Genomic DNA, 26611 nt, shown 5'->3' with positions numbered 1-26611 from the left:
TTTGAATTCTATCTTCAAGTTTATAAATTTCATCCTTCTTTTTTTTTTTTTTTTTTTTGTCGTTCTCTTAATTATTTAATGAAAAAGAAAATGAAAATCCTTTTCCTCTGGGCTCATGATCTTCTTATTTAAAGATTATGATAATAAGAGTAGTTGAGTCCCCTAAAATATGAATGTTCCACCTAAAGATTACTTTGCATGCCTTAAATCTCAGTACATTTTAGTTTTATTATTCTCTCTTTCAGTAACAGTAAACAATCGACAAAAATCTTAGTAGATGAGGAATGAAAGGCAGAAGCCGTCCCTCTTTCTCCAACTCTTATGGACAGTGGATGAAAACGAAACACACTATTTTTTCCTGGCATTGTTACCACTCGAGCTGAAAAACTATGATTAATTACTTATATAGCAGGGATAAAATAAATAAATAAAGAAAGAAAGACAAATTTAAAAAAAAAAAAAAATTAAAAGAAGTTAAATATATATATTAAAAAAAAAAAAAAATGAAGATACCGGAAACGGCTAGCACCTCCCCCAAAAGAGAAAAAAAGAAAAGAAAGAGCTCCAGTAAGAAGTGAAACCCTTCAACTGCATCATGCACTACCCGCTTTTCCTTTCGTTTTTGATTTTTTTTTTTTTTTTTTTCAATGAAGGGGAAGGGAAAGGGGAAATTACAAGAAAATAAAAAAACAAAAGTGATAGAGCCAACCGTAGAACTATTGGGAATGGGTCAACTAAAAATATAATTCAAACATAAGTGCCACACTTGAACACATGGTGCACCGTGCACACTTATACATGGTGCACGACAACACCGCCATATATAACTATGATTCAATTCTGGAAGGTGGAGCTGATGGGAATGTGTGTCTGCGCACATGTATTTGAGTAATGCTATGTACCAATTTTTCATCTGGATGAAACTTTTTTTCTTTACAAATAGTGGACAGAGGGACCAAATGAAAAGTTGGTACATTGCATTACTCCGTGTATCTATATATAAACTGACAGATATCTGCGACATCTTGAAGAAGCAGATAAAGAGAAATGGTGAATCAATAACCAAATGCTTTACAAAACAAATATCTCCAGATCATTTTGAAGACGATCACAGGGGGGAAAATGAGAAGAAGAAAAAAAACCCAGAAGTTGCAACACATTGAGCTGCTTCCACAAGGCAGCAAACGAAGGGCAAAGATACATGAGAGTAGAAGGAATGAAACAAATGAACAACCACATAACCGAACAAAAAATTTACAAGGACCTCAGCTGTTCAATGGTGCAATAGCGAGCAGGCTAACAAAATACAGCAAAAGGTATTCTAATCTGCTATATGGGTGCTTTCTCTATATTCCACAACCACAATTGACAAAGCAATGACGTCCCAAGAAGCCATCAAAGAATTCAAAAAGAAGGCACAATTTTTTTATACATGATGTCCAGGGAAGCGACCAATAAGTCTGCACTGTTCGGGAAGCAAAGAAGAAATTACTTGCTCATTAAGGGGAAAAAGCTCACCATCAATGCCACAGCCATTGTGAGTGTGCTTTCCTGGTTTAATCTTCACCGACTTTACCTGCAATCAAATGGAAACTTGAGTTATATCGTGCCAAACCAAATTGATGTACTGCTAAGGATCATGCTCCTACACAAGGAATACACATAAAATCCCATGTTCACCCCCTCCCCCCAGTGTACATGTCGTGCAGTACTTTATGCAACGACAGAACATGCAAAGGGAGAAGCCTTGGCTGAGGTCTTGGATTGTAAGGGGGACTGGAAAAATCTGCCAACATGCAACTGCACCATAAAGGTCTACACCCAACTTAATCTACTCCATTTAAACTACTGACAACTGTGTTGCTAGCAGTCTGCTTCAACTGGAAAGTAAAATTTAAGAAATGCAGCTTGATACAATGTCATAGTCATTTTTCTGATTTAAAATCCCCCTCAACAAAAAAAAAATTAAGACCAAAAGTACTGCTGGAGTAATGCTTATACCTTTACATATTCAACATATGGCAATGAAAGGTGACGACCCATCTGCAGCAGTATGAAAAATCTCAACAGCCTCAGTCGCCCACTCCCATGAACCAAGAGCATATCCATGGTGTTGTCATCATGCTCAGCTTTTGGTGCCACCACCTGAGAACTTTGAACAGTTCTGCATGCATGGTTGCAAACCAGAATGCCAAGAAATTGCCCCTTTGTAACAACCCATTTATCTTCATATCGAGGCATGACTTCCCTTTTCACTCCTGTTTCTACATCATCAGATGGTCCTGGCAATTCAATTGGATTTTCTACATCCCAATTAGGCTCACTATCCCACTTTGGTTCAGTGTCCCATATTGGACCTGGATCAGATAGTGTCGATGAAATATCCTCCTTATCATTTGTTGCAGCATTGGCCCAAGAACATCTAGAGGCGTCATTTGTGGCAGTCAATGCAGTCCATCCTTTATCGGTCCTCGACTTCGACCTGGTCCTTGGCCAGTTTGGAGTCGCTGATAGAGGAATCTGAGGATGAATAACTTCGGGCTCTGCTGTTACATTGTTTCTCCCAGATGACAGGCGTTTCGCTTTTGGATCTAGGCCACGCACATACTCAGATGGTTCAGTGCTGGCATGAGTGCTACTACAGGTTGTATCCAAGTCTCCTCCAGACATTCGACTAGGGGTCATTATTGAGTCGATACTAGATAAACTAGAGGCTCTGGGGATGCCATCCTTGCTTGATCTCCTCATAATGTCTGTGTGCAGTTCTGACATGTCAACTACTTCCCGCTCAGCTGATAAGTTTCCTTCCCGGTCCTCTTTTGATGCTGGAAGATATTCCAATTCATAGCTGTACTTTGGTAAGCATAAAAACTTGAGAAATCCCGCAACAAAATAACGCAAAGGACCAAATCGCTTCTGATATTTATCAGAAAGTTCCAACACTGCAACAAATTGGAAATACGGACAAATGAACAATAAATACTCCACCAGCAATTGAATATATTGTACCATACATATAATGCATCATCATTAACTGTAACTCATTCCAACAAATATTTACTTGGTAATCATATTCCAGTTTCTCCTCTAAGTCTATCATTAAACCTAAACTAATGTATCAAAATGCACTCAAGCTAATTAAAGAATATCAAAGGAGAACACATGGTGGCATGTTCTTGACAACACCAACTTATTGCATTAATTACAAGCATTGCATGCCAAACAAAAATTAGTAAATTACAGTAGGAATAAGTCTCCCATCTTGGAGACATCAATTAAATGGGATAGTGTAACAAGGGAGTATGCCTGCACGTAAAAAGGCTAGCATAAAATATCAGGTCTGGGAACTATGCTAAAATAGAATTTCAATTATGTTTACATGTTTAATAAATAGAAAATTAACATTACTCGGAAAACAGAAGGCTGTCATGGCTCTTAAGAAGTAACAGCTTTTTACACTAACAGAAGAAGACGTCACTGTATACAAAGGTCACTGTGCACACGTCACTGTGTTGTATGATTTAATAGACAATAGAAGATGTAAAGTGACCAGAATTAGGAACAATAGACACATAATTTGGAGAGAGAAGCAATATTATCTTTGTTGGGTCCGTTCCAAGAGAGGGTTGTTTGATGTCAATCATTCTACAATGTCCTAGTGTCCTACTTCCCCATGCTATTCCTTTCTCTTGGAAGAGTATTTGACAGAATAAGGTTATTTGGCAGCATTGGGGAAGATCCTCACTATGGATAACCCAAGGAAGAGGCATATCTTGCATCCTGGTGGTAGATTGGTGTTGTATGTGCAAGAAGAGTGAGAAATCCATTGATCATCTCTTGGTCCACTGCAAGATTGCTAGTGCTTAATGGAATATTATTTTCAGCATGTTTGAGTTAGATTAGGTCATGCCTAGAAGAGTGGTAAAAGGCCTCGCCAGTTGGAGAGGGCAGTTTGGCAGTTCTCATTGTGCAGTTGTGGAAGATGGTTGTCCTGCTTAATGTGGTGTGTTTCTCTTGTCTACTTCTTATGTACTTGGGTTACGCTTCTACACTTTTTAATGAATTCTATTACTTTAAAAAAAATAAAAAGACACACATTTATTAGGCCAGGCATCAGGATACACAAATATAAAAGCGTAATCTTATGTCTTATTTTGTTCACATCAAAAGATTATATATGTTCATTTTGAATAAATATTTTGATAAAAGTATAACCATCTAGATAATACAGGAAACTGCAATTAAACTTACATTTTTATTTTTAATAGGATGAACACAGGTCTTACATGCAACATTACAAAAACAAAAGTAGCTTAGACATTGTTTCATACCATTGACTAGATTTAAAGCAAAAATCACAAGATCTCAAGCTCCCAAATGGAACAGCATCAAAATTAATCATCACTCTAATAGGTTCATTTTAGCATTGTTGAAAGGTCATTGTCTAGAATATAAACAATCAATATCTCCCTTTTCTTACCTTATCTTGGGACCTAATTAAGCATAATGTGAAATATAACCACAAAATTGATTCACCAATTCTTTTTTCAACAAATAAAGCAAGCTTATGAATACTCATAAGGTAAATGCCTGACATAAGCAACCTCAAGTGTGAGACATGCTTACACATCTGAAACTTCAAAAGCATGAGCGATAAAGCATTTCTTCGTCAAACTTCACTAGAAAGCAAGCAGCAACGAACATGAAAATCCAAATACAGATCATCCAGAAAGATGAGAAAACAAAAGGCAAGTAATTCTATAGCCAAAATAGTGAATGTGCTTTATTTCACTTAGTTTGCTACTTGGAATATAGGGGAAATGGGAAATTAATTGACTGCAATACAAGTCAAGATCTAAAACAATGCCATTCCAAGTATCATGATTTACCATCACTAACAAAGCCAAAGTATGAGACTGTCATCCCAAAGTGAATAACACCCCTCTGAATCCACTCAACAGCAAAAACATCTGTAGCGGTAAGACCTCCCTGAGACCAACAAAAGAAATTCACTGAGAAGGTTTAATGCATTTTCACCAAAGGTCTATAACAACATTACAGACAAGAAGTTAAAAATCCGAATCTCTAAAAGCTCAGAATTTGAAGGAAAAAAAAAAAAAAAAAAAAAAAAAACCTAATAATTAGGTAGCTTCCAATTTTTAAGTAACAATAGGTATGAAAGGTTAAAAATGATGCGACCAAAATTGAAACTCATCGTCAATTATCATAAATCACTGAAATTCAAGCCATTTTGATATTGATATTCATCAGTGATGTGCAATCTATCGAACTATAAAGCAGCAAAAACATCAGCAAATGGGAAAGAAGAAGTTGCTACATCAACACAAGTCAGCAAAATTCTTATGAAGTTCAATATTTTTCACACTTTTGCACAGAATAAAACCAGCTGGGCAAGATTGGGCAAGATTATTCTTCCCAAGTAGAGAAGAAATCAGTTCCAATCATTTATAAAAACTTCAGGTAGAAACAAGTTTAAGTCCTAATAAAATCTTTGAAGTTGGTGCTAAGAATTGCCCAGCACACTAGCAGACTTTGTTTCTCATTGTAGATCAACAATATCATGAATAATTTCCAATTCACAAAAAGACCTAGAAAGGGCTTCATTTGGGCCATCTAACAAAGGATACTTTCACGCTAACAAAAAAAGAACAGTTACATTGTAGATCCAGGTGGTGCCATTGTTAGAACATTACAACTGGTTTGACCCAAAATTCTGTTTGGCTCTTGTCCAGCAAGTGAGAATCCATGTGCTTGGATTTGGCTGCAGCTGTTTCGCGCCCCCCCACCCCCTTTTCATACATAACTTTTAAGGGGATTTTACATTCTCAATTACGTCAAAGGTCACATTTAATGGGCAGTAGTGATGTAGTACGATATTTACCTATATTTTTAGTAAAAACGAAAATAAGGAAAATATCAAAAATAATACTGGAGCAATGGCGTTTGATCAGAATTTTACCCGTTCTCAGACAATGGAAGTACAAAAAGAAAGATTGTCACGATTCTTGCTGATTGTCAATTTTATATTAGAATTTTATTTTATTTTATTAGGACTTTATTCCATTTCCTTAATAGGGTTATATTTGCTTTAATTATTTTCCTTTCCTTATTAGGATTAGGTTTACTATTGCTACTAGGATTAGGTTTACATTCTCTACAAGTATTTTTCTTCTATAAATAGGCTAGCTTATTATGTAAAACTAATTCATTGAATCATTATCAAATCAGAAAATTTTCTCAAATACTCTGCGGAGTTTCATCTTTCTTTTAGTCTGTGAGCTTGTTTTTAACTTTTGGGTAGAAGATAAAGACGCTTCCCCTTACAGAATCAAATAAACTACTCTTTGGTTAGTTACTTACTTACTTTAGTCTTCCGCTACATCAGTTGGTATAAGAGCAGACTTTATCCTGATCGTGGCCAATTAGCGTAACGGTGACAAACTTCTCCAACAACACCGCTTGTAAGGAAAGGGCTCTTTCGAGAGCCAAATTCATGGGGTATCCAAGCCGGTGTTATCCGGATTCGATGGCCAACTTGTACTACAACAACATCTATAACGACGCTGTTCATGAGAGAGATGTTGTTTCGAGATTCGACTACTAGTGATACATCAAGCGATCAGAGGCTCCTTGGAGAGCCGAATTTCAAGAGTTTCGGTAAACAGTGCAACATGAGATATGCTAGTTATGGGAGACGTTTGAACGTATGCAGATGGGTTCCTTTCGAAATCATAGAAACATTGATGGAAGTCACATTCGACCTATTCGTAACTATATTCATAAATCTCCAAATAGGTACTCAACCTATGAAGAGAATATTAATTGTGGTGAAAAGGATGTGGAGGTTGTTAAATTGTTAATTATGGTGAAACATTGAAGCCTGTTCCTAAGGACACTAATCCGATGAGGGGCATAAGTTCGATGGAGAAAGGGAATTTTGTTCCGGAAGTGGAGGTTGCACAGCCTAGGATCAAAGGCATTTCTGACACCATAACTGGTGAAAATGGTTTGACCAAACCCCAAAAGTGGCTGATTGAGTGGATGAGGGCAGGTGTAAAGGACGATGATCCGCATATGGCGAGCTTGAAGGTCATGGAGGAGGATTTTCGTCGGGCAAATCAGGTAGCACGCAATGGGAAGCTATCCCCCGATCATCCTAATCAGGGGCTGGATGGCGATGAAGATGATCAGAAGTTGGTGTTGCTGAATGAGGTGATAGAGAATTTCCTTCGGGAAATAAAGGTCGCACAACCTAGGGCTAAGGGCAAGAGAGAGCTGTTAAATTTAGAAAGCTCTATTAATTAGGGCATTGCTAGCGCGTCTCCTCGGAGAAGGAAGGGCAAGACTATTGGGATGTAACGATTCGTGTTTGTTTTGAGGGTTTTGGGCTTCTTTGGGTTTTTGTTTATGAGGGTTTTTGGGTGGATGTGTTGGGGTTCTTTTGTGGGTGAGCTACGGCTTTCTTTTTTCTTTTTCTAGTTAGGTGTTTTCTCTTGTATACTTCCAGTGTACGTTGGGGCGCCTTACGCTTTTAATAAAACTTCTTATTACTTATCAAAAAAAGGTTGTTAAATTGGTTGAAAAAGTGGAGTTGTTGTCAGAGAAACAATTTGTGTAGCAACAACTATTTGTTCCAATGACTACACCAGTGGAAGAATAACCACCACCTCCTCCACCACAGGTGCAACTCATCACTATCACCACAAAAATTGAAGATTATTTTGAAGAAAACGATGAAGTTGAAGATGACATCCATGAAGAAATCCTTGGAGGAATTTTTATGGAAGTAAACGAAAAGGAAAAATTGTATCTTGATGCTATTTATGCAGATTTCTCCAAGTACCTTTCTTCAGAGGAGCCTCTCGTACTATATCCCGAAGGAAACTCGAGGACGAGTTTTTTTCAAGTGGGGGTGTCTGATGTAGGACGATATTTACCTATATTTTCGGTAAAAACGAAAAAAGAAAAATATCAAAAATAATATTGGAGTAGTGGCGCTTTATCATAATTTTATCCGTTCTCAAACAATGAAAGTACAAAAAGAAAGATTTTTCACGATTCTTGCTGATTGTCAATTTTATATTAGGATTTTATTTTATTTTATTATGACTTTATTTCCTTTCCTTAATAAGGTTAGATTTGCTTTAATTATTTTCCTTTCCTTATTAGGATTAGGTTTCCTATTGCTACTAAGATTAGGTTTACTATTACTACTAGGATTATGTTTACTTTCTCTACAAGTATTTATCTCCTATAAATAGCCTAGCTTATTATGTAAAACCAATTCATTGAATCATTATCAAATTAGAAAATTTTCTCTCAAATACTTTGCGGAGTTTTATCTTTCTTTTAGCCTGCGAGCTTGTTTTTATCTTTTGGGTAGAAGACAAAGATACTTCTCCTTGCAGAATCAAAGACGTTGTTCTTTGGTTAGTTACTTTAGTCTTCCGCTACGTCAAGTAGTGGACAAAACTAGATTACATAGTTTTTTTCTTTATAAGTAATCAGAAATTTATAGAAAGTGTAAGATGCCCCTAAAGTACACAGGAAGTATACAAAAGGACCACCAAACAAAAGAGCAAAAAGAGCAGGGAAAACCTAGCCAAAGACACCCGCAAGAACCCAAAAAGAAAAACTACAAACGAAAACGAAAACCCCCACACACTTCTCCGCCGCCCTTAAGTCCCACTAAACAAAATGACACCCACAAGAAGACAACCCACATCTACCCCTCAATCATCCTCTCACGACCAGGAGAGAGAGAGAGAACCCCATAACTTTTTTTAAAAGTAATATAATCACATTAAAAGGCGTCAAACATGCTAAGAATCTAACCAAGGTGGCAATTCACCATGTATCTGCATATTCCCAGAAAACACAAGTAGTTCCTAGAAATTCCAAATGTTTCTGCAAGTGTGTTGATCAATCAATCATATTCCTCCATCTTTATGTAAATTCTAGATTCGGTTGTAGAAGTATGTACATTTTCTTGCCAGTTATGCTATTCTTTCTAGAAAGAAAAAAAAAAAAAAAGTGGTAGTTTTTGGCTGATAACCTCCTTTGCAAGCCATACTAATGACCCCTATACATCTTTGATTTATAATCAAGAGTATCGATGGTGGCCACCCATTGATACTCTTGATTAGAGTATGTGCATGAGAGAGAGGCGTGGTGGAGAGTTGCGGTTGACTATAAATTTGGTAGTTTGTAGGGTGATAGTGTTCCAATGAACCGCTTGGGTCATATGGGGTGGGGTGATGGACAAATATCAGGAAGGGTAGGGGGTCGTTTGCAAGTCACACCAGATTTTAGGTGGGAGACGGCACCGAGATGAGTTTCTAGCATGATCTGTGGTGTAGTGTAGGGCTAACAATTTAACCTGCGAACCCGACATGAACACGACACGTAGTTTTAGGGTTAGGGTTTAGGTTAAATGGGTTCGGGTCATAAACGAGTCAACCCATTTATGACGCGTTTAATAAACGTGTCACACGGGTCAACACGTGAACCCGTGTGTTGACCCGTTATATATATATATATATATATAAAGTAAATTTTAAGTTTCCCTAAAGTCCTAAATGGTTCTCTTCAGTCTTCTGTCTCTCAATCTACAACACCGCTCTCCCAGACCATACTCCCTCTCTCTCTCAATCTTCGTCGACTGCAAACATTCGTCTCCGATCTCTTGCTCTCCCTCTCTCTCGGTCTCTCCATTGGTTTCTCACATTGGAAAACTCAATGGGGACTTGAGAGCATAATATTTCTGGTTTTGGAGAGCAAGCTTTGGAGTCTCGAGGGCTAGAGGAGGAGCCTTTGCAAGTGGGTGATGGAGATTTTGACAAGACGGCCATAAGAGAACCCAACTCCATGTTGGACAAATTGTGGTTGCAGTGATTAGAGAGAGCCATGGAGTTGATGGCAGGTTTGCATGGGGAGGACTCTATCGGTGTTGTGCTTCTTCCCATCATCATTTTCTTGATTTTGTTGTTTCAGTTCTTAAACTCAATGTCTCTGATTCCTCTTATATCCAATCTTTGTTATTTTGAAATGATTGCAACATAGGGAAAAAAAAAATCAGGGTTGGGTCGTTTTGTGTCTGCCCGACGCAACTCGTTAACTAATAGGTCACATGGTTCGTGTTACGTAGTAATTTAGCGTATTGTGTTCGGGTTGACCTGTTTGACCCTTTTAGCTAAACGGGTCATGTTTGGGATAACCCTAAATGGGTCGGCGGGTCAAGCTGGTCGACCCGAATCTGACACGCCAACCTGTTTTGCTTGCTTCCGAAGTAGCTCATTCAAAACTTTCTGGTGGATCCAATTAGTGGAATGTAAGTTTTGTTAGAGCAACTCATGATTGAGAGGTGAATGTCTTCGCCTCATTTTTTAATTTGTTGTACTCTATTAGAGAAAGACGGGAAGGTGATGACAAGCTTTGGTGGATCCCCTCTAAAAAGGGGTTGCTTGTTGTTAGCTCCTTCTATAAGGTCTTTGTTTGTAATGGTGGCATTCATTTTCCTTGGAAGAGTATTTGGTGAACCAAGGTTCCATTGAGAGCCACTTTTTTTGCTTGGTTGGCAGCCCTAAAAAAGATTCTTATCATGGACAATCTAAAGAAGAGGCATGTCATTGTAGTTGATTGGTATTATATGTGCAAGAGGGATGGAAAATCCGAGGACCATCTTCTTCTCCATTGTGAGGTAACTTGTGCATTATGGAGCGCACTTTTCAGTCATTTTGGGCTTTCTTAGATTATGCCTAGAGGAGTAGTTGATTTGTATGCTTGTTGGTGGATGTGTGGTAGCTCTCAAAATGCTGCTATTTGGAAGATGATGCCTTCTTGTCTTTTGTGATGTCTCTGGAGGGAACACAAAGATAGAAGTTTTGAGGACCACGAGGATGTTGGTGGAGCTTATTAATACTTTGTATTTTGTATATTTGGACACCTGCGTTTTTAGTTCCGTTTGTGATTAGCTTTTATTATTTCTTTGTTCTCTTTTCTTCTCTTACTTAGGTATTTCTATTGTGTACTTCATATGTACCTGGGTTGTGTCTTTCACTATTTAGTGATATTTCAATTACTTATTTTTTTTTTTAAAAAAAAAAATCAAGAGTATTGATGGCAACGGTGACCATCTTTTGGGAAATTTAAGTCAAATATATCTTTCAGAAATCCAACCTAGTTGTGCTGTATAGCATTGCTCCTTTGTGGTGAAATAATCTGACACCTGTACTACTACCCTCTCCCATCATTCTCACAGTTGATTACTAATGCAGAATGATCAATAATGAGTGCCAAACAATGGTTTATGGCAGTTGTTACTACATTAGTTGTGTAAACACTCCAGGTTGGGCTGATGATAATTATGCATTTATAGAATCCGACAAGGTTATGTCATACTTTCTGTCTTGGCTTTCCCAGACACCTAGATTCTTTCTATCTTTGTATTTTATTTTCTCTGTGTGTTAGCATAGGTGTAGTTAGGTGTTTGTTAAAAATATTGTCATTTCAAACATGTTTCTCCATTTATTAGGGTATCCCTACCCTAACAAGAGAGGACAACATATAAATAATATTAAAGGACCCATACCATGAAATGATGAATGATGATAACAAAGATAAAACCATGCCAATGAGCTGTAGCTCAATTGGCACATCCTCCCCTGGTAAGAACGGGGTGGAGGTTGGAGTTGTGGGTTAAAGACCAACTGGATGTGTATGTAACTCATCAATCAAACCGAAAAAATTAATAAAAGTTAAAACAGTGATAATAGCAGTCACTATAATCACTATAATGGCATTGTTTGACAAATGACAACCAAATGAATAATTAAAGAGGATTGCATTAAAGTGAATTGCCAGGTTGTCATATCTGTCATAAGAAAATTATTTATAATAACCAGCAAGTTCTAAACTGATACCATCCAATTCAATGAAAAGAGTTACCTTCACAATAGCCATAGCAGCAGAAACAGCATCTCTGACTCCAAGAACAGTCCAAACTAATGAATTGTCCGAACCAGCAGGTATAATTCCAATTGGTATAGAAATTCCCTCTTTCTGGTTGTCCCTACTTAATAGACCGTTTAGAACCTGCATAATAAAGAAAACAGTATGGACATGGTATCTACACTAGGAAAGTATTAAGAACTAGCACCCTGATAAGCATGACAAATTTTCTTAGAAGCACGTACACATGAAAAAAGGGGTCCTTGATATAAAATTTGTCTAGAAAAACATTGACTATAGAACACCTTAATCTTAATATTAACATTATGAAACTAGGAGAAATAGATGCTTAAATTTCTCAGATAGAAACAAAGAGGAAAACTACTGCACGGTCTTGAGCACTAGGAAGAATGCAAAAGTATATTGCATTATAGGCTTAGATATTCTATTTCAATACATCAAGGCCCAGAAATGTAAGATCCTTCTTTTTGTTTTTTAATTGAAATTTATTAAGAGCAAAAGAGCGCAATCCAAGTACACAGAAAATATACAAGAGAAAGAAAGACCAAACCAGAAAGACAAAAGATCAAAAAAATCAGGAAAATTAGAAATATGTAAACAATCATAACCGGCTGACAGTAAAGAGTTTTGAAGAACTTTAACTCCATCACTGTCCACCCACAATATTAAAAACTTAGATTGTTTCTCTCTCCAATTTTTTTTAACAAGAAATTGAGTTTCATTAAAAACAAAAGGGTGCACCTGAGTACAGAGGACGTATACAAGAGAAGCACCTAACCAGAAAAAGATAAAAGATAATAAAAAAAAGTCATGGAAACTACAAATATGAAAACAATCATAGGTAGTTATCCACTAGAAAGGGAATTGAAGAAGGCCTTTAACTCTGCTACCCTTTTTCTATATTCAAAGCTTCCATCATTTCTTTCTCTTCAAATATACCATATCAAGTAAAGCTGAAGCATCTTCCAAACAACTTTTACTTTGAGGGCTACCAAACTTCCCTTTCCAACAAATGAAGAAAATTCTCATTCAACGAGGCATGACCCAAGCTAGGCCGAACAAAGCCGAAGATAGAGTTCCATAAGCCACTGGCTAACTCACAAAAGAGTAAAAGATGATCAACGGTTTCCCCACTTTTCTTACACAAGCAATACCAATCAACCACAATGATATGCCGCTTTCTAAACGATAAATTTAATTTTTTTTTTTCTTTGTAAGTAATGTTATATATATATAAAAAAAAAAAACGCAATACGCTTCTAAGTACACAAGAGAGTATACATAGGTACCCAACACAAAACCCATAAACACAACCCAAGAAGACCCAACCCAAGAGGCCCAACAAGAAGCCAACCCAATAGGCCCAACAAGAAGCCATAGCCAAACAGAATAAACCCAAAAAAGAACCCAAAACTAAAGCCACAATAGCCCAGCATCAGCCCTAATAACCAATACCCCTACTGCACCTCAGGAGGACAGTAAAAAGCATTTACGGACCCAAAACAGTCCCGGCGTTTCTTGCACGGAGAAGGTCTCCGCATTTAGGTAAGATCCTCACTTTGGATAACTTAACGATATGCCGCTTTCTTAAGTTATCCAAAGTGAGGATCTTACCTAAAGCAGTCGACCAAGCGAAGAATGTCACTCTTAAATGGGCCTTACTCCGCCAAATATACCTCCAAGGAAAAGGAGTGCTATCATGAGGGATTAAAACATTATAGAACGTTCAACCTCAAACCGCCCCCTCTTGGAAGGGATCCCATAAAGCTGTTCTACACCATCTTGTTTCAATTTGATGGAATACAGCTGATCGAAGAACAAAGTAAAGAACCCCAACCCCCCTTAGAAATCAGAGAACAAACCTTGTTCCAACCTACCAAATAAAATTTGATCTCTTCATCATTACCATCCCACAAGAAATCCTGATAAAGCTTCTGTATACGATTGGCAATGCCCGACGAGAGGGGGAAAAGAGATAAAAAATAAGTAAGCAATTTAGAGAGTGTGCTCTCAACCAATGTAATCTTACCACCCTCAGACAAGTACAGCCACTTCAAGTCAGCCATACAACACTCTATCTTCTCAATAAATGCCATCCCAAATAGACTATCTTCTCAATAAATGTCTTGGGTTATGCTACGCGGAGTGGCAGATCTTCTACATTATGGACATTACCAACAGGTCCCAATTCTGATTTAGCTAAGTTAATATTTATTCTAGCATGGAAATCCTAGGAAACATTCATTATATCTTCTTTTAAGACTTTCCAACAAGCTTGGAAGAAAGCCATAGAAAGCCATTCATTAAGGCTTTCACCACCTCAAAGACCTTGTCGTCATCGAACACCCTCTCCAACTAATTAGCCTAAAACCTCACCGAAGGAATCAAAAGAAAGGCCATCCAATTTGGGTCAACTATACTATTCAATATACCAACTATCATAGAACCGAACAATGTGTTCTCTAATCTTAGTATGATCTATAGAAACTAAACCATTAACCATCAAAGATTCAATGGAATTATTTCTTCTATCGAGTTTGCCACTCGGTGAAAAACATTTTGTGCACTTGTCACCCTTTTTATGCCACAAAGCCCTCAATTTCTGCCTCCAACTCACTCCTCTATAAGAGTAGACCTCTACAGATCATTTATAGCTTTAGCCTTTCTCACTTTCTCCTCATCGCATAAAGCTATCTCTTCTTCTAGAAGATCAAGATCTCAAATTTCATCCAAAAGAAGTTTTTTTGTCCTGTCTCTCTACATTGCCAAACACCTCCCCGTTCTAGACTTTTAAATCTACTTTCATGGCCTTTGGTTTGCAAGCCAAAATGAAACTTAGAGAACCTTGAAAGTGGCAAGAAGTCCACCATTATTTCAACCACATATTCTCGAACTTAAAATACCTTTTACCTCCATGAAAGTCTCCATAGTCCAAAAGGATAGGGAAGTTATATGAGAACTCTTTGCAATCTTTTATGTGATACTTTCAGAAACTAGGCCTCCCGATAAGAAGAAACTATAAATTTTTCTATTCTAGACCAAGGAGGCCCTTGATTGTTTGACCACGTGAAGTTATCACCAACAAGACGAATATCCATGAGACCCTAGTCAAAAATGAAATCTGCGAATTTCATCATAGTTGGGTCCCTGTCTCTTGATAGGAAAATGAGTGACATTAAAATCTCCCATAATGCACTATGGCAAACACGTCGGGCTAATAAGGTTGCACTCCCCCCGAATGGCACTGAGGAGTTGGCGAGGATGCAGGAGGTGATGCGGGACTTTGAAGGGAGGAGACCTTGGATGAAGGGCAAGAGAGAGCTGCTAAACTTAGAGAGCTCCATTAATTATGGTACAGCTAGTGGGCCTATTCAGGGAAAGAAGAGCAAGACTATTGGGATGTAGTCTGTTTGGGTCTTTTGTGGGTGCTCCTTGTGAGCTTGGGTCTCTTGTGGGTGTTCCTAGGCGCTCTCCTTTTATACTTCTTGTGCATTAGGGTTGCGCCCCTTTGGGGGGGGTTTTCGGATGTTTTTTAGGGTTCCTTTCGTGGGCTTTTGTGGGTGTGCTTTGGGGTTTCTTCTTTTAGAGCCGCTTTTTCTTCTCTCTTTCTTTTTCAATAAAACTCCTTATTACCTATCAAAAAAAAAAAAGTAATCCAGCCAACTCATCCCATAGAAATCTTCAATCCCAATCAAAATTAGGTCCAGAGACACCGGCCAAAGCCCATGTAAAACGATTATCAACATTTCTGAAGGAACTAAACTTGCCCACACACTCTTCAATTTTTCCAACCACCCTCCTATCCCACATAAATCAGAATCCCACCGGAAGCCCTTTTAAAATTTAAACAGTACTAGTCTACATGTTAGCAACCCCACAAACTCCGCACAAGACTGCAAACCCTTAGATGCTTGTCTCCCTCATTCATCCAAGATAGAGGCTTTGGCTTCATAAATAACCGAAACCTCAATGGTTGTAAACAAAGCCATAAGCTCCCCTTCGCATGACAATCCCAAATGATGACAAAAACCAATCACTTTCTATAGTACCCATTCCGACACTGCTGGTCCTAAGCAATCATTTCTCCACACTGACTATTCCTTTCAGGGAGTAAGATCCTAAAACTAATCATCAACAATTCTGCAACAAGTAGGGTGCAACACCAATTTGCCTCCTGGGCATGAGGATAAACTGTTTCGCCCGCCAGGGGTGAAAGCTCTTGGGTTACCTGGTAACTGGTTATGGCGGGTGAGGTCAGTTACACGTAAGAGTTTGATTAACGGTGAGGATTATTGTACAGTATGCGTTTGCGACGTGCAATTAATCTGAGTAAAGTTCTCCTATGTTATAAAATAAATAAATAAATTAATTAAAAAAAAAGGGTGCAACACCATATGTGTCAGCCTAAAACTGAACCAAATCAATCAAAACCAACCAGAAAATTGACTCTCTACATGCTTTGCGAATGGGAAGGTTTCTCTGAGATTCATTTCAACAAGAATAGTGTCTTCTGATCTCCTCTATATAAAAAAATCCATACCCCCTCACTAAACATATAGGCCCAATTGCAAAAGCCTATGGCTTACATGCCTTTCAGGGCTCAAGCATAGTACTATGAAGCCATACAAGCTCATCCTTTCTTTTATTTGATACATATTGTATATAAATACCACTTGCAAAGAGGACTCTCCTCAAGTGATTGACCTTTCCCAATTCTATGTGCTACTAAGAGATTGTCCTTGTTTGTGAAAAGCTGTTGTGCTTTCCAAAGGAAAGATTTACAAAATTTTCACTAGACACATCTAATTATCAATTATATATTTCTGAAGACTATCTACATAACCAATGTATCATTTGTTAATAAGCATTCAAAATTTATTAAGAGCAAACGGGTGCAACCTAAGTACACATGAAGTGTACAAGAAAAACATTGAACCCAAAAAAGACAAAAGATCAAGAAAATTAAAAAAATATATATTTAACCCGTATAACAAGTGCTTGACCATCATGAGACATTTTCTATGAAGCACAAAGCTAATCTACCGTTGTTTCATTGAAGCCCATTACTTTTTTCCCTAATCAAGGACCAAAAATCATGACATGAAGTATAAGATACATAGCGCTTCTATCTTAGGCAACTGATGCGTGAGGGGGCCAGTCTCCACTAAATAATTGACACCATGACAGGTGCCAAACAAATAGAACATGAGTTGCCTCAGGAGTAGTAGTTAAGAACAATACCCTGGAAATTGCTCCCTTATCGCCAAGAATTTACAACTTTGACTGATGCTGACATCATTCAAGGATAGGTTGTTACTCAAGATGATCATATGTGTCCGTGGATAGTTGGGTTTAGTTGTCCCACTAAGACCAGCCATCCACAAGTACAAGAACTACGGAAGATATTTCTGGCAGTATAATGCATCCCCAAAGTGCTAGATTGAATAAGATTTTTAAACTTCTCGAACTACAGTGATTAGAAAGCCTAGAATTCAACACCAAACGTCTCTTGGAAGGAAAAAAAGAACACTAATAATGATAGTAACCAACTAGAATATGAGCCAAACAACCGAAACCTTAGACTTATTTTAACACTCAATTTATCAACCTACATCTATGATAAGCGCCGAATGTTGCACATTCAAGCCCCTTAACTCCTATATGTTAATTCCTTAGCATTGTTATTTGTTTGATTTTGTGTTATTTTATTATTTTTCAGGTTCTAAATAAAGATGCAAGAAATTCCATTGATTTTGGGCTTAAGACACACTTTAGGGAGCATTGGCAGCAAGAGGGATTGAGCTTAGCACCATTGGGCTCAATCACACCTGCACTCGATCACACTCAGCACTACGCTCGAGCGCACCATTCCTTGGGCTCGAGCGCACGCAGGGTGATCTGCAGGACAGAAACGCGGAATTGTTTTAAAAATTAGCCTAGGTCTCCTAATTCGACTAGGGGATGAAAATCCAACATTTCTAGGACTCCCCGAGCTCCTAGGGTTTAGAATTTACTATAAATAGGCCTCAAACTTCAAGAGAAATGTGTGCTTGGTTTTAGAGAAATAATTCACAGAAAGATCTTCTTGGAGGCTTGAAGAGTTGAAGAAAAGATGAACATGATAGAACACCATCCCAGTACCAGCATGAGCAACTAAATCTATAATAGGGTATTGATGTAGCCCTTTTCAAGTAAAAATGGCTTAATTGTATTCCAATTTTGGTTTTTCTATATGCATGATGGTTGTTCAACTATGAGAATTGACCTTTAATATTTATATTCAATCATTATGAAATTCTTCTCTTGTCTTAGAAAGCTTTTTATCTTGATTGAACTCGATCCTTTATATTTTCTGTGATTATATGAATGATTGTTATGCAACAGTTTCAATTGACACATGATCAATAGGATTTGATAGGTCATACCTAGGAAAGGTAAATTTGTCTACACCCTAGTTTAGTATAATTTAGGTAGACAATTCGTACTAACCGAAGATAATTTATGCTTATTCATTGATTATGTGTAACTTATTAAAAGATTTGATAGGTCATACCTAGGGAAGGCGGATCGTACCGCATCTAAAGGTTAGGCAGACGGTCCGTACCAACCAAAGATGGATTATACTTATTTCTTAATAATGATATTTTCTTGACTACTCGAGTGACACGAGTCTTATTATGCATAGAATGAATTTTTCTTATTAAAATATGATTGACCATTATTATACGGTTAGTGGTGAAGTCAACCCCTTATTCTTCCTCTCATCACAAAAACAATCTAGTTTATGCATTTAGTTTTCAACAAGAACAATCTTCTTTAGATTAAGTTAGAATTAATCCTAAAGAATTTAATAACAACACACGTGCAGTCCTTGAGGTTCGACACCCTCAATATAGCCCTATCCTACAAGGATTCGTTCTATTGCGAGTAATAATTTTAGGGAAAAATATAAAAAGGCTTCCAAACTACCAACCATTTACGATTTAGCCCCCCAATGTTCCAAATGTAATAAAGTAGCCCTCCAAACTACCAATCAGTTGCAATTTGACCACTCTGTTAGTCAACACCGTCAAATTGGATGGAAAATGCAATACGATGTCGTTTTGAAATGGTTTAGTTACTAAAATGCCCTTTTGGGAAAAAAAAAATCAATTAAAACAAGGTCCCCCAAAACGACGTCGTTTGGCAAATCCTAAAAAATATAAAAAATCAATGTTTTAAAAAAAAAATTAGAAGGGGTGGCCCGCGAGCCACCCCAGGCCATGGTGGTGGCTAGGCAGCCACCCCGTAGGCCTGGGGGTGGCTCATCTCTCTCTCTGGTCCTCTATATTCTCCTCCAATGGCCGAATTTTTGTCCCTGGTGCTACAACCCGAAAAGGTTTCATTCAAGTTGAACAGCAAAACTCTGAAATTTCATATTATGCAGATGATGAAGATGGGAATTGTAATAAGTATGCTAAAAGGGGTAAGTCGATAGCTTTCCAGAATTGAATTCAAGTTGTTTTTCTCTTCATCAAGACATTTGTTCACAGAAAATGTGGCAAACAAAGCCATCCAACTCTAGGACTGAATAGACTTTGTCATCTTCCTGTGGGTTTCTCATTTGTCGGTCCATTTCGACACAAGTTTTTAAGAGCTTTGCTTCCTTTATGGTCAAGTGCATTACCAACTTTACCAGTGACAGCACCCCCACGGAAGGATGCATGAAATGCCAATGATGTCCCTAAAGGTCGTGTGCGACATCAAAGATCATCAAGGATGGATCCCATGGCCTGGGGGTGGCTCGCCGGTCACCCCACAACCCCTTTTTTTAATTAATTAATTTTTAATTTGTTTTTTAATTTATTTTTTTATTTGTTTTAGGGTTTGCCAAACGACGTCGTTTTGCGGGCCTTTTGTAAATTGATTTTTTTCCCAAAATGACATTTTAGTAACTTAACCTTGCCAAAACTACGCCGTATTGAATTTTTCATCTTATTTGACGGTGATGACTAACGGCGTGGCCAAATTGCAACTGGTTGGTAGTTTTGGAGGCTACTTTATTACATTTTGAACATTAGGGGGATAAATCGTAAATGGCTGGTAGTTTGGGGGGCCTTTTTATTTTTTTCCCATAATTTTATTATTGATATTTTTGCACACAAAAAGACCACATCAATCTCCAATCATCAATTTGTTTTTAATGAGCTCAAGAATAATCAATCCCTCAATTGATTTTATAGTTTGACAATACTTATGACTCGTACAAGTATGCTTGGAAAAAGTTAAGCTTCTTCAATTGGTCCAAGGTAATGACCTGATATGGTTCAATGGTGAATTCCAGGAAACTAGAAGCTGTACGAGAGAACTGTAAATAGTAATAAATGCAAAAGAAAATGGGAATATGCAATAGAACTAAAGAAAAGCGAACACTGCCAATAACTTACCTCATTAATAATCCCATCACCTCCCACACATATGATTCCTGGAATTAAAAAAAAAAAAAAGAAAAAAAAAAAGGTAAAATGTGTACACATTTATGAAAACATTCAAGATGATGAACATAATCAAGATGCATAAGCAAAAGCAAATAAAAGAGATGCTATGATGTGATTAGTCAAGAGATAGTACCATCAGGACAAGTGCTGATGTCAACACCGGATGCAAGTTTCCTAGCATGACCAGCAGATGTTGTTTTTATAACCTTCAATTGAAACCCTGCAAGCTGTCACAGTTTCCACCTCCACATGAATAGGAATGCAGACAAAAAATTCAAAGAATCTTTTCTTAAATATAATAGGATTATAGCAACCTACTACTTCAACCATAAAGGTCAGGTTCTGTAGTTTCTAAATTTCATAAAAAACACAAGAAGAAAAATATAGGAGAACAAAAATCTAGAGAAAAGGAAGGAACGATAATGGTGATGATTATCGTCACAATCTTACACCATGAGTGTTACTAGCATAACATATTTTTACCCAATGTTATGAGCTCATTCCTTAACTGGGAGCTAGCATTGGAATTGGAGCCTTTGGTGTTGCAAGTGGTAGTTTCATAATTATAGTGCACATCTTAAAACAAGGTATTAGACCCAGATCTGAAGAAACAGAATCCAAATGCAGAACTTTTAAGTGGAAACAAGGTTTGTTTTTGCTTAAGCATACTGTGGTTTCCTTAGCCACTTGAGTTTTTGATGCAGGAGAAGAATATTAGTGTGGATTTATTATTTATACATTAGTTTTCCTTTCGAAAACAAGATTGGGTTTTTCCTTTTCCATTAGGAATAATAAATCCACACTAATGTTCTTCTCCTGAATCAGTTCTTGCCCAGAACACACTTTAGTTGGGAGCATGGTTTTCAGCTCTTCACTATCCCCATTGCCACGGTGAAGAAGGCATTAAGTGAGCTATCTCTAGGCCTTGGTGTGAGCCTAGGCAGTCAGGCATGTGTCCACTTTGGCGCCAAATATCTCCATTGGGAGGGGACTAAAGGATCAACATTGGTGCTTGTTCCCATAAGGAAACCCAGCATACACATGTTGCTGCTATGGGTTTTTGTCAAGCAGAGTTTGTCAAGTCTCATTGTAGGATATCCTTCATTCTAATGGCCTGTTTTAGGTCAAGATAGGGGGACTCGATGAGTCATGAGGCATGAGTGGCAGGCAAGGCCATGATGAGTAACAAGCTAACAGTGAGCCACCATCCAAGATACTTGAGGCTTGCAAGGTCTTCGCACTGCATGTTTGTGCTAAGTTGGTCCTTTTTCCACTATGACCCACCGGATTGACAATTATGATGACAAGGAGATGGACAAGGTATGAGGATGATGAAAACAATCTTTATATCTTCTTCATTCTACTTCCTCTTTCTTCTCTCCTCTTTCTTCTCTCCTCTTTCTCTCTCTCTTCCTAAATGTGCTGCATAGTGTTCCCAAGCATCTTTCTCCAGAGTAATGTGTGGATAGATGGTACATTATGTCAAATGCAGGAATACCCCCGTTAACTGGCTTTTGTAGCAGATTCTATTAAACATAGCAGTGTCTTAGCAATTTTGCAATGAAGTAATGAAGATTCTGATCTGTTTAGGAGGAATTATAAGACAGGGTATAAATGTAAAAAGGGCTGGGTAGTAATTCTCCATCACTGCCCCTAACAGCTAAAACTTTTTCCCCAAAACCAGCTACTAGTCTTCCTTAGGGTAGGGGGAGAAATGAGACAGATTGGACCTCTTTGAATAAAAAGTTTTGGTCATTTTACAGGTTAAATTTGAATACAAAGATTTTGAAGTCTTAAGTCTTAGTAAGTAAATTCAATTTTGCTTTTCAAATCTATATTAGAATATATATCATGGGTATTCTCATTTATGGGGAAGGGCAACCATAAACCAGCCCCAAATGGAGCCTGACTTAGTTTCTCCCCAAAATTGATCCTACCCTGTTTACAACCTTCTCAGACCCACCAGTTAGAGCAGGGCAAGGCAGGGTGGGGTCCTAAGATGTTTTCTCAAAAAGTGATAATCATGTGAAAATGGCAAGTGTAGAAGACAGTCTAAACCTCCGAAAGATCCTAGCAAGGAAATGCTTATCTGGAGTTCATGAAGCAATTCACTTATTTGAAGACATTGAAAAAGAAAAAGAACAAAGATAAAACATAGTACAAACTAAAGCTACAACAGAAACCATGGTCTTTTGTTCAATTTTAAAGGTCTGATTTGGTTATTCCCAAACACCATCAATTACCTCTGGGTGAGTCAGCCTCATGTTCCCAGATAATCATGCAGAAAGGAGTCATGCAATCCTCGAAACTTATGTGGAAAACTACCAAGGTATCCAGGCAATCTTATCCAAGGTATTGGTACAAATTTGAAAAATTTCCTTTAACGATTTCCATCGCACATCAAACAACTTTGAAATGCTGGTTCCCACATTCACATAATTCTTGAAAACCCATTCCTCGAATCCAAGAACCCCAGAGTCATCCATTGTCATCTACTCCATAACAAGGAAAAATTATCACAAAATATTCACTCAGTTTACTATATATAGAACTCATGACCATGAGCTTGCTCCTAAGATATGTTAGGCTCAACTGAGTCACAAGTGAAGATAAAACCATTGCCTCTTAAGCAATAAATCATGTGATAAAAATGGTTAAAAGCATATACAAGAAACCATCCGCAAAGAGCTATTTCATCTTTTGATCAAGGGTGGAACAGTAGAAGGGAAATCCAAAATAACAATAGCAGTTCAGATCAAAGAGAAGAAGTCCTATAATACATTTTTATATAAGACAATTAAGGGTTTTGTACGCATGGAGATAGATAGGAAGGCACTTCTTTCTTGCCCCCACCCCCACCCTAATTGTTTGTGGATAGTTTGCATAAAAATATGACTAAACCATCTCAACAACAAGCAGAAAAATCAGAGCATTTACAGATGGAAGTGTAGCTTAAATATCGGTTTGTGAAATACCTTAAATATTGGTTCCACAATGCCATGGAAAACTTTACTAGAACGACCACGTCCCGACCGTGGGTTTAATATCACGAGCATTTTCGGCGGATTCTTACATTTGAAGAGTAGTTCAGGAGGAGTATCAGGTGGAAGTAATTCTGAAGAAGCCTGCTTCTTTGAAGAAACCAAAGGGTGAGGCAAACAATTAACGAAACACTGTTGATCTGCAAATCCACCAACCCACTGAACTGCTTCTTCAGTGGTAGGAGCCAAGAAGCGAAAATCCTTGCGACTTCTTCGAGGTTTGATAAAACAAGAGAGGCCACATGAACCTTTTTTTAATGGGTATGAATGCACGGTAAAATGTCTGAGACCAACATTGTAAGAAACCTGTCAAAGTCATTGAAGGAAACTATTGAGTCCTGAATGCCAAAGCTGAAAGAGACCTCTAGCAGTCATAAAAATCTTTTCTACTAGCATCTACTGGCATGGAAGAAAGAGCTTACGGAGACGACATCATCAAGAGACAGCATGTGAAAACCCCAAACTAAAGCCCTGCTGGTAAGTTTAGCATCAACTGCTTCTTGGTTGGTAATATCAGTAGCAGAGGTTTGCTGTACATCGGTGGCATTCTTATTGGAGGTCCTCCTCTTATCCCAAACTAGCTTTCCCGAGAAGACCACACATCCCAACAAATCAGACTTTTCATCTCCGCCTGCAGCTGCTGGTCCTCCCATGTCAATCCTGTGCTCGAAGGTCTTGGCTTTGTCCGGATCATCAGTAGGAGTTGCTGGGGTGGGAGCACCGATCTCGCTGCTGCGGCGTGAAGAAGCCTTGGCCTTGTTACGTTTTTCAGGGAAGACAATAGGGGAGGAGTGCTGACCCCCTGTGGCGATTTGGGAACACAAACCCAAGCGCCTCAGGGATTGTTGAGGAGTGACCAGTCTCAAAGCCGACGGTGTGTTAATACTATTCCTGGAAAGACTCCCACTCTTCTGCATATCTGTCTCTCTTTCTCTCTCTTATGCTCGTGTTATATTCGTATTCTTACCAACAAACAGAGAACAAATATATTGCTTGAGCTGGATAGAAGTAGATGATGATGATAATTATCCAATCCGAAAACGATACCCAGCAATGGCATAAAAGATCAGATCAGCCTGCACAAATTCACATTCTTTTTTCTAATTTTTTTTTTTAAAAAAAAAAAAAAAAAAGAGAGAGAGAATAATATTATCAATCAACAACATTATCCATTGGGTACCTAACATAATAAAATTAAATTAAATTAAATTGAACGAAAGTACGTGAGGATTGGATGCCTAGAAATGTAAGGGGATCGGTCAGATCGAGGGCCACTCCATCCGAGAATTTGAGAATTAAGAAATTGAGAAAGAAAAAAAACACCAAGAAGAAGCAGAAGGAATAAGACTTACCGAGGGAGAGAAAGATGAATTGATGAGGAGTGCAGCAGATCCTAGTCACCGGAAGCTCCTCGGAGTGGTAAATATTTGTATGGTATGTCTTTTTTGTGAGACGATGATGAAGAAGAAGAAATGCAAAAGTCGCAGAGAAAGACTAAACCTAAGGCTATGGGGTCCCCTCTTTCCTCGGGCTATTCATATCGTATTTTCTCACGTATAGGCAACATGAGCTAACCGGTTCGCCCCCACCAACTTCTGTTTTATACTTGGTGCTTCTTAAGATCAAAAGACAAATAACAGCGGCAACCAACTTATGAGAAAAATCAAATTTAATCTAATAATCTCTAAATTTTTGTGCGATTTAAATTTGGATTCTTTTTTATTCTGATAATTAAATATTTAAATTTTGCTTCATGTGTCATATCAAACCACTCAATTAATGGCATAGGATTCTCAACTATATGTACTACACAACACATTTATTTTAAATTATAAATCTATCTTAAACAAAATGGTAAAAATAAATACAAATAGATAAATTGTCGGCCACTCTTAAGTAGTGACGAGGGCACCCCCCACAGGAGAGGGAAGGTCGCCCGTCCGCTCTCACGAGACATAGATGGCAATACTCGGTAAGGCAAGGTTGTCCTTATAGATGGACAAGAAACCACTTAATTTCAAATAAATTAATATTATTCATTTAAGGACAAAGTTTTCCTCCAAGCTATTCCTCCAACCTAGTCTCTAAAATTGACATGTGTCCTCAAACATGTGCTTCTCACATGTTTTTTTTAATACCCTAATTTCCACAAACTATAGTTAACTCCACCGTCAGTTTCTCTCTCTCACGTTCTCTCTCTCTCTCTCACGTCCTCTCTCTCTCCTTCCCCTCCCACACGAGACCAAGCTGTCTTTCCAACCAAAAAAATCTCTTCATTGAAACTTTGCCAAGAGGTTTTTTTTAAAAAAAAAAGAAAAGATTTTTAAGAGGGGCGATTGGGTTTTTCTTAAATTTTCAAAACCATCTATTTAACAAATAAAGATTATTCTTCAATCTGAGCATTTTTTGTTATCTTTTCCGACTAAAAAAAGAGAAAGTACAATTGTTATTTTTTGTTAAATTTTTAAGAAAACCCAATCAACCCTCTTAAAAATCTTTTCTTTTTAAAAAAAAACACTCTTCCGTAAAGACGGAGAGATTTTTTGGGTTGGAAAGACAGCTTGGTCTCGTGTGGGAGGGGAAGGAGAGAGAAAGAACGTGAGAGAGAGAGAGAGAGAGAGAACGTGAGAGAGAGAAACTAACGGTGGAGTTAACTATAGTTTGTGGAAATTAGGGTATTAAAAAAAACATGTGAGAAGCACATGTTTGAGGACACATGTCAATTTTAGAGACTAGGTTGGAGAAATTTCCCCCAACCTAGTTTGGAGGAAAACTTTGTCCTTCATTTAATGGTCAAAAATTAAAATTTGTAAATCATATACAAATTAATATTGACTTCATATATGTGAACCATAGACCATAAAAACATGTTACTTAATTTTAAAAAATACTTGTCAACATTAACTCTATATACATCGTTAAATACACTAAAGAGAGGTCACACTCCTCTATAAATGTTGGTTTCTTCATATGAGAGAGAGGTTGCCACCCCTCATGGTGATAGGCAGACCCCTTCGCAAGTTAAGGATGGTTGCCCACTTCATTTTTTAAATTTCTTTTATTTAAAGTAAATATGCCATGTGTATATATAATTTGTAGAGA

The 26611-nt window shown here is 37.7% G+C and overlaps 1 protein-coding gene across 2 annotated transcripts; it reads right to left on the bottom strand.

The window, feature by feature from the left end:
• Window positions 1-1038: 1038 nt before the first annotated feature.
• Window positions 1039-25071, bottom strand: LOC132183666 (sphingoid long-chain bases kinase 1). 2 transcript variants are annotated; one of them, XM_059597029.1, is made up of 9 exons: window positions 24862-25071; window positions 23932-24609; window positions 23444-23815; window positions 20602-20695; window positions 20418-20455; window positions 11968-12114; window positions 4890-4989; window positions 2002-2942; window positions 1039-1576 (listed from the first exon to the last, which is right to left on the bottom strand). In XM_059597029.1, exons 2-9 carry the CDS (start codon window positions 24424-24426, stop codon window positions 1427-1429), a joined length of 2337 nt encoding a protein of 778 aa, XP_059453012.1. In that variant the 5' UTR covers window positions 24427-24609; window positions 24862-25071; the 3' UTR covers window positions 1039-1426. The 2 variants fall into 2 exon arrangements, with proteins under 2 accessions (XP_059453012.1, XP_059453013.1); XM_059597030.1 differs by having other exon boundaries at window positions 23932-24585.
• Between the last annotated feature and the right edge of the window lie 1540 nt (window positions 25072-26611).

Source organism: Corylus avellana, chromosome ca6 (genome assembly GCF_901000735.1).
Source record: "Corylus avellana chromosome ca6, CavTom2PMs-1.0".
NCBI lineage: Eukaryota > Viridiplantae > Streptophyta > Magnoliopsida > Fagales > Betulaceae > Corylus > Corylus avellana.
This window is presented reverse-complemented; position numbering and strand designations above follow the sequence as displayed.

What these genes read in the sequence shown, in the direction of transcription:
- LOC132183666 (XM_059597029.1), bottom strand. Translation starts at nt 24,426, where the DNA reads ATGCAGAAGAGTGGGAGTCTTTCCAGGAATAGTATTAACACACCGTCG. An exon ending in GTGATGGGATTATTAATGAG is followed by an intron (nt 12,115 to 20,417) that starts GTAAGTTATTGG and finishes TTTATTATGCAG; the next exon opens with GTTCTAAACGGTCTATTAAG. An exon ending in CTGCTATGGCTATTGTGAAG is followed by an intron (nt 4,990 to 11,967) that starts GTAACTCTTTTC and finishes TGTTGGTCTCAG; the next exon opens with GGAGGTCTTACCGCTACAGA.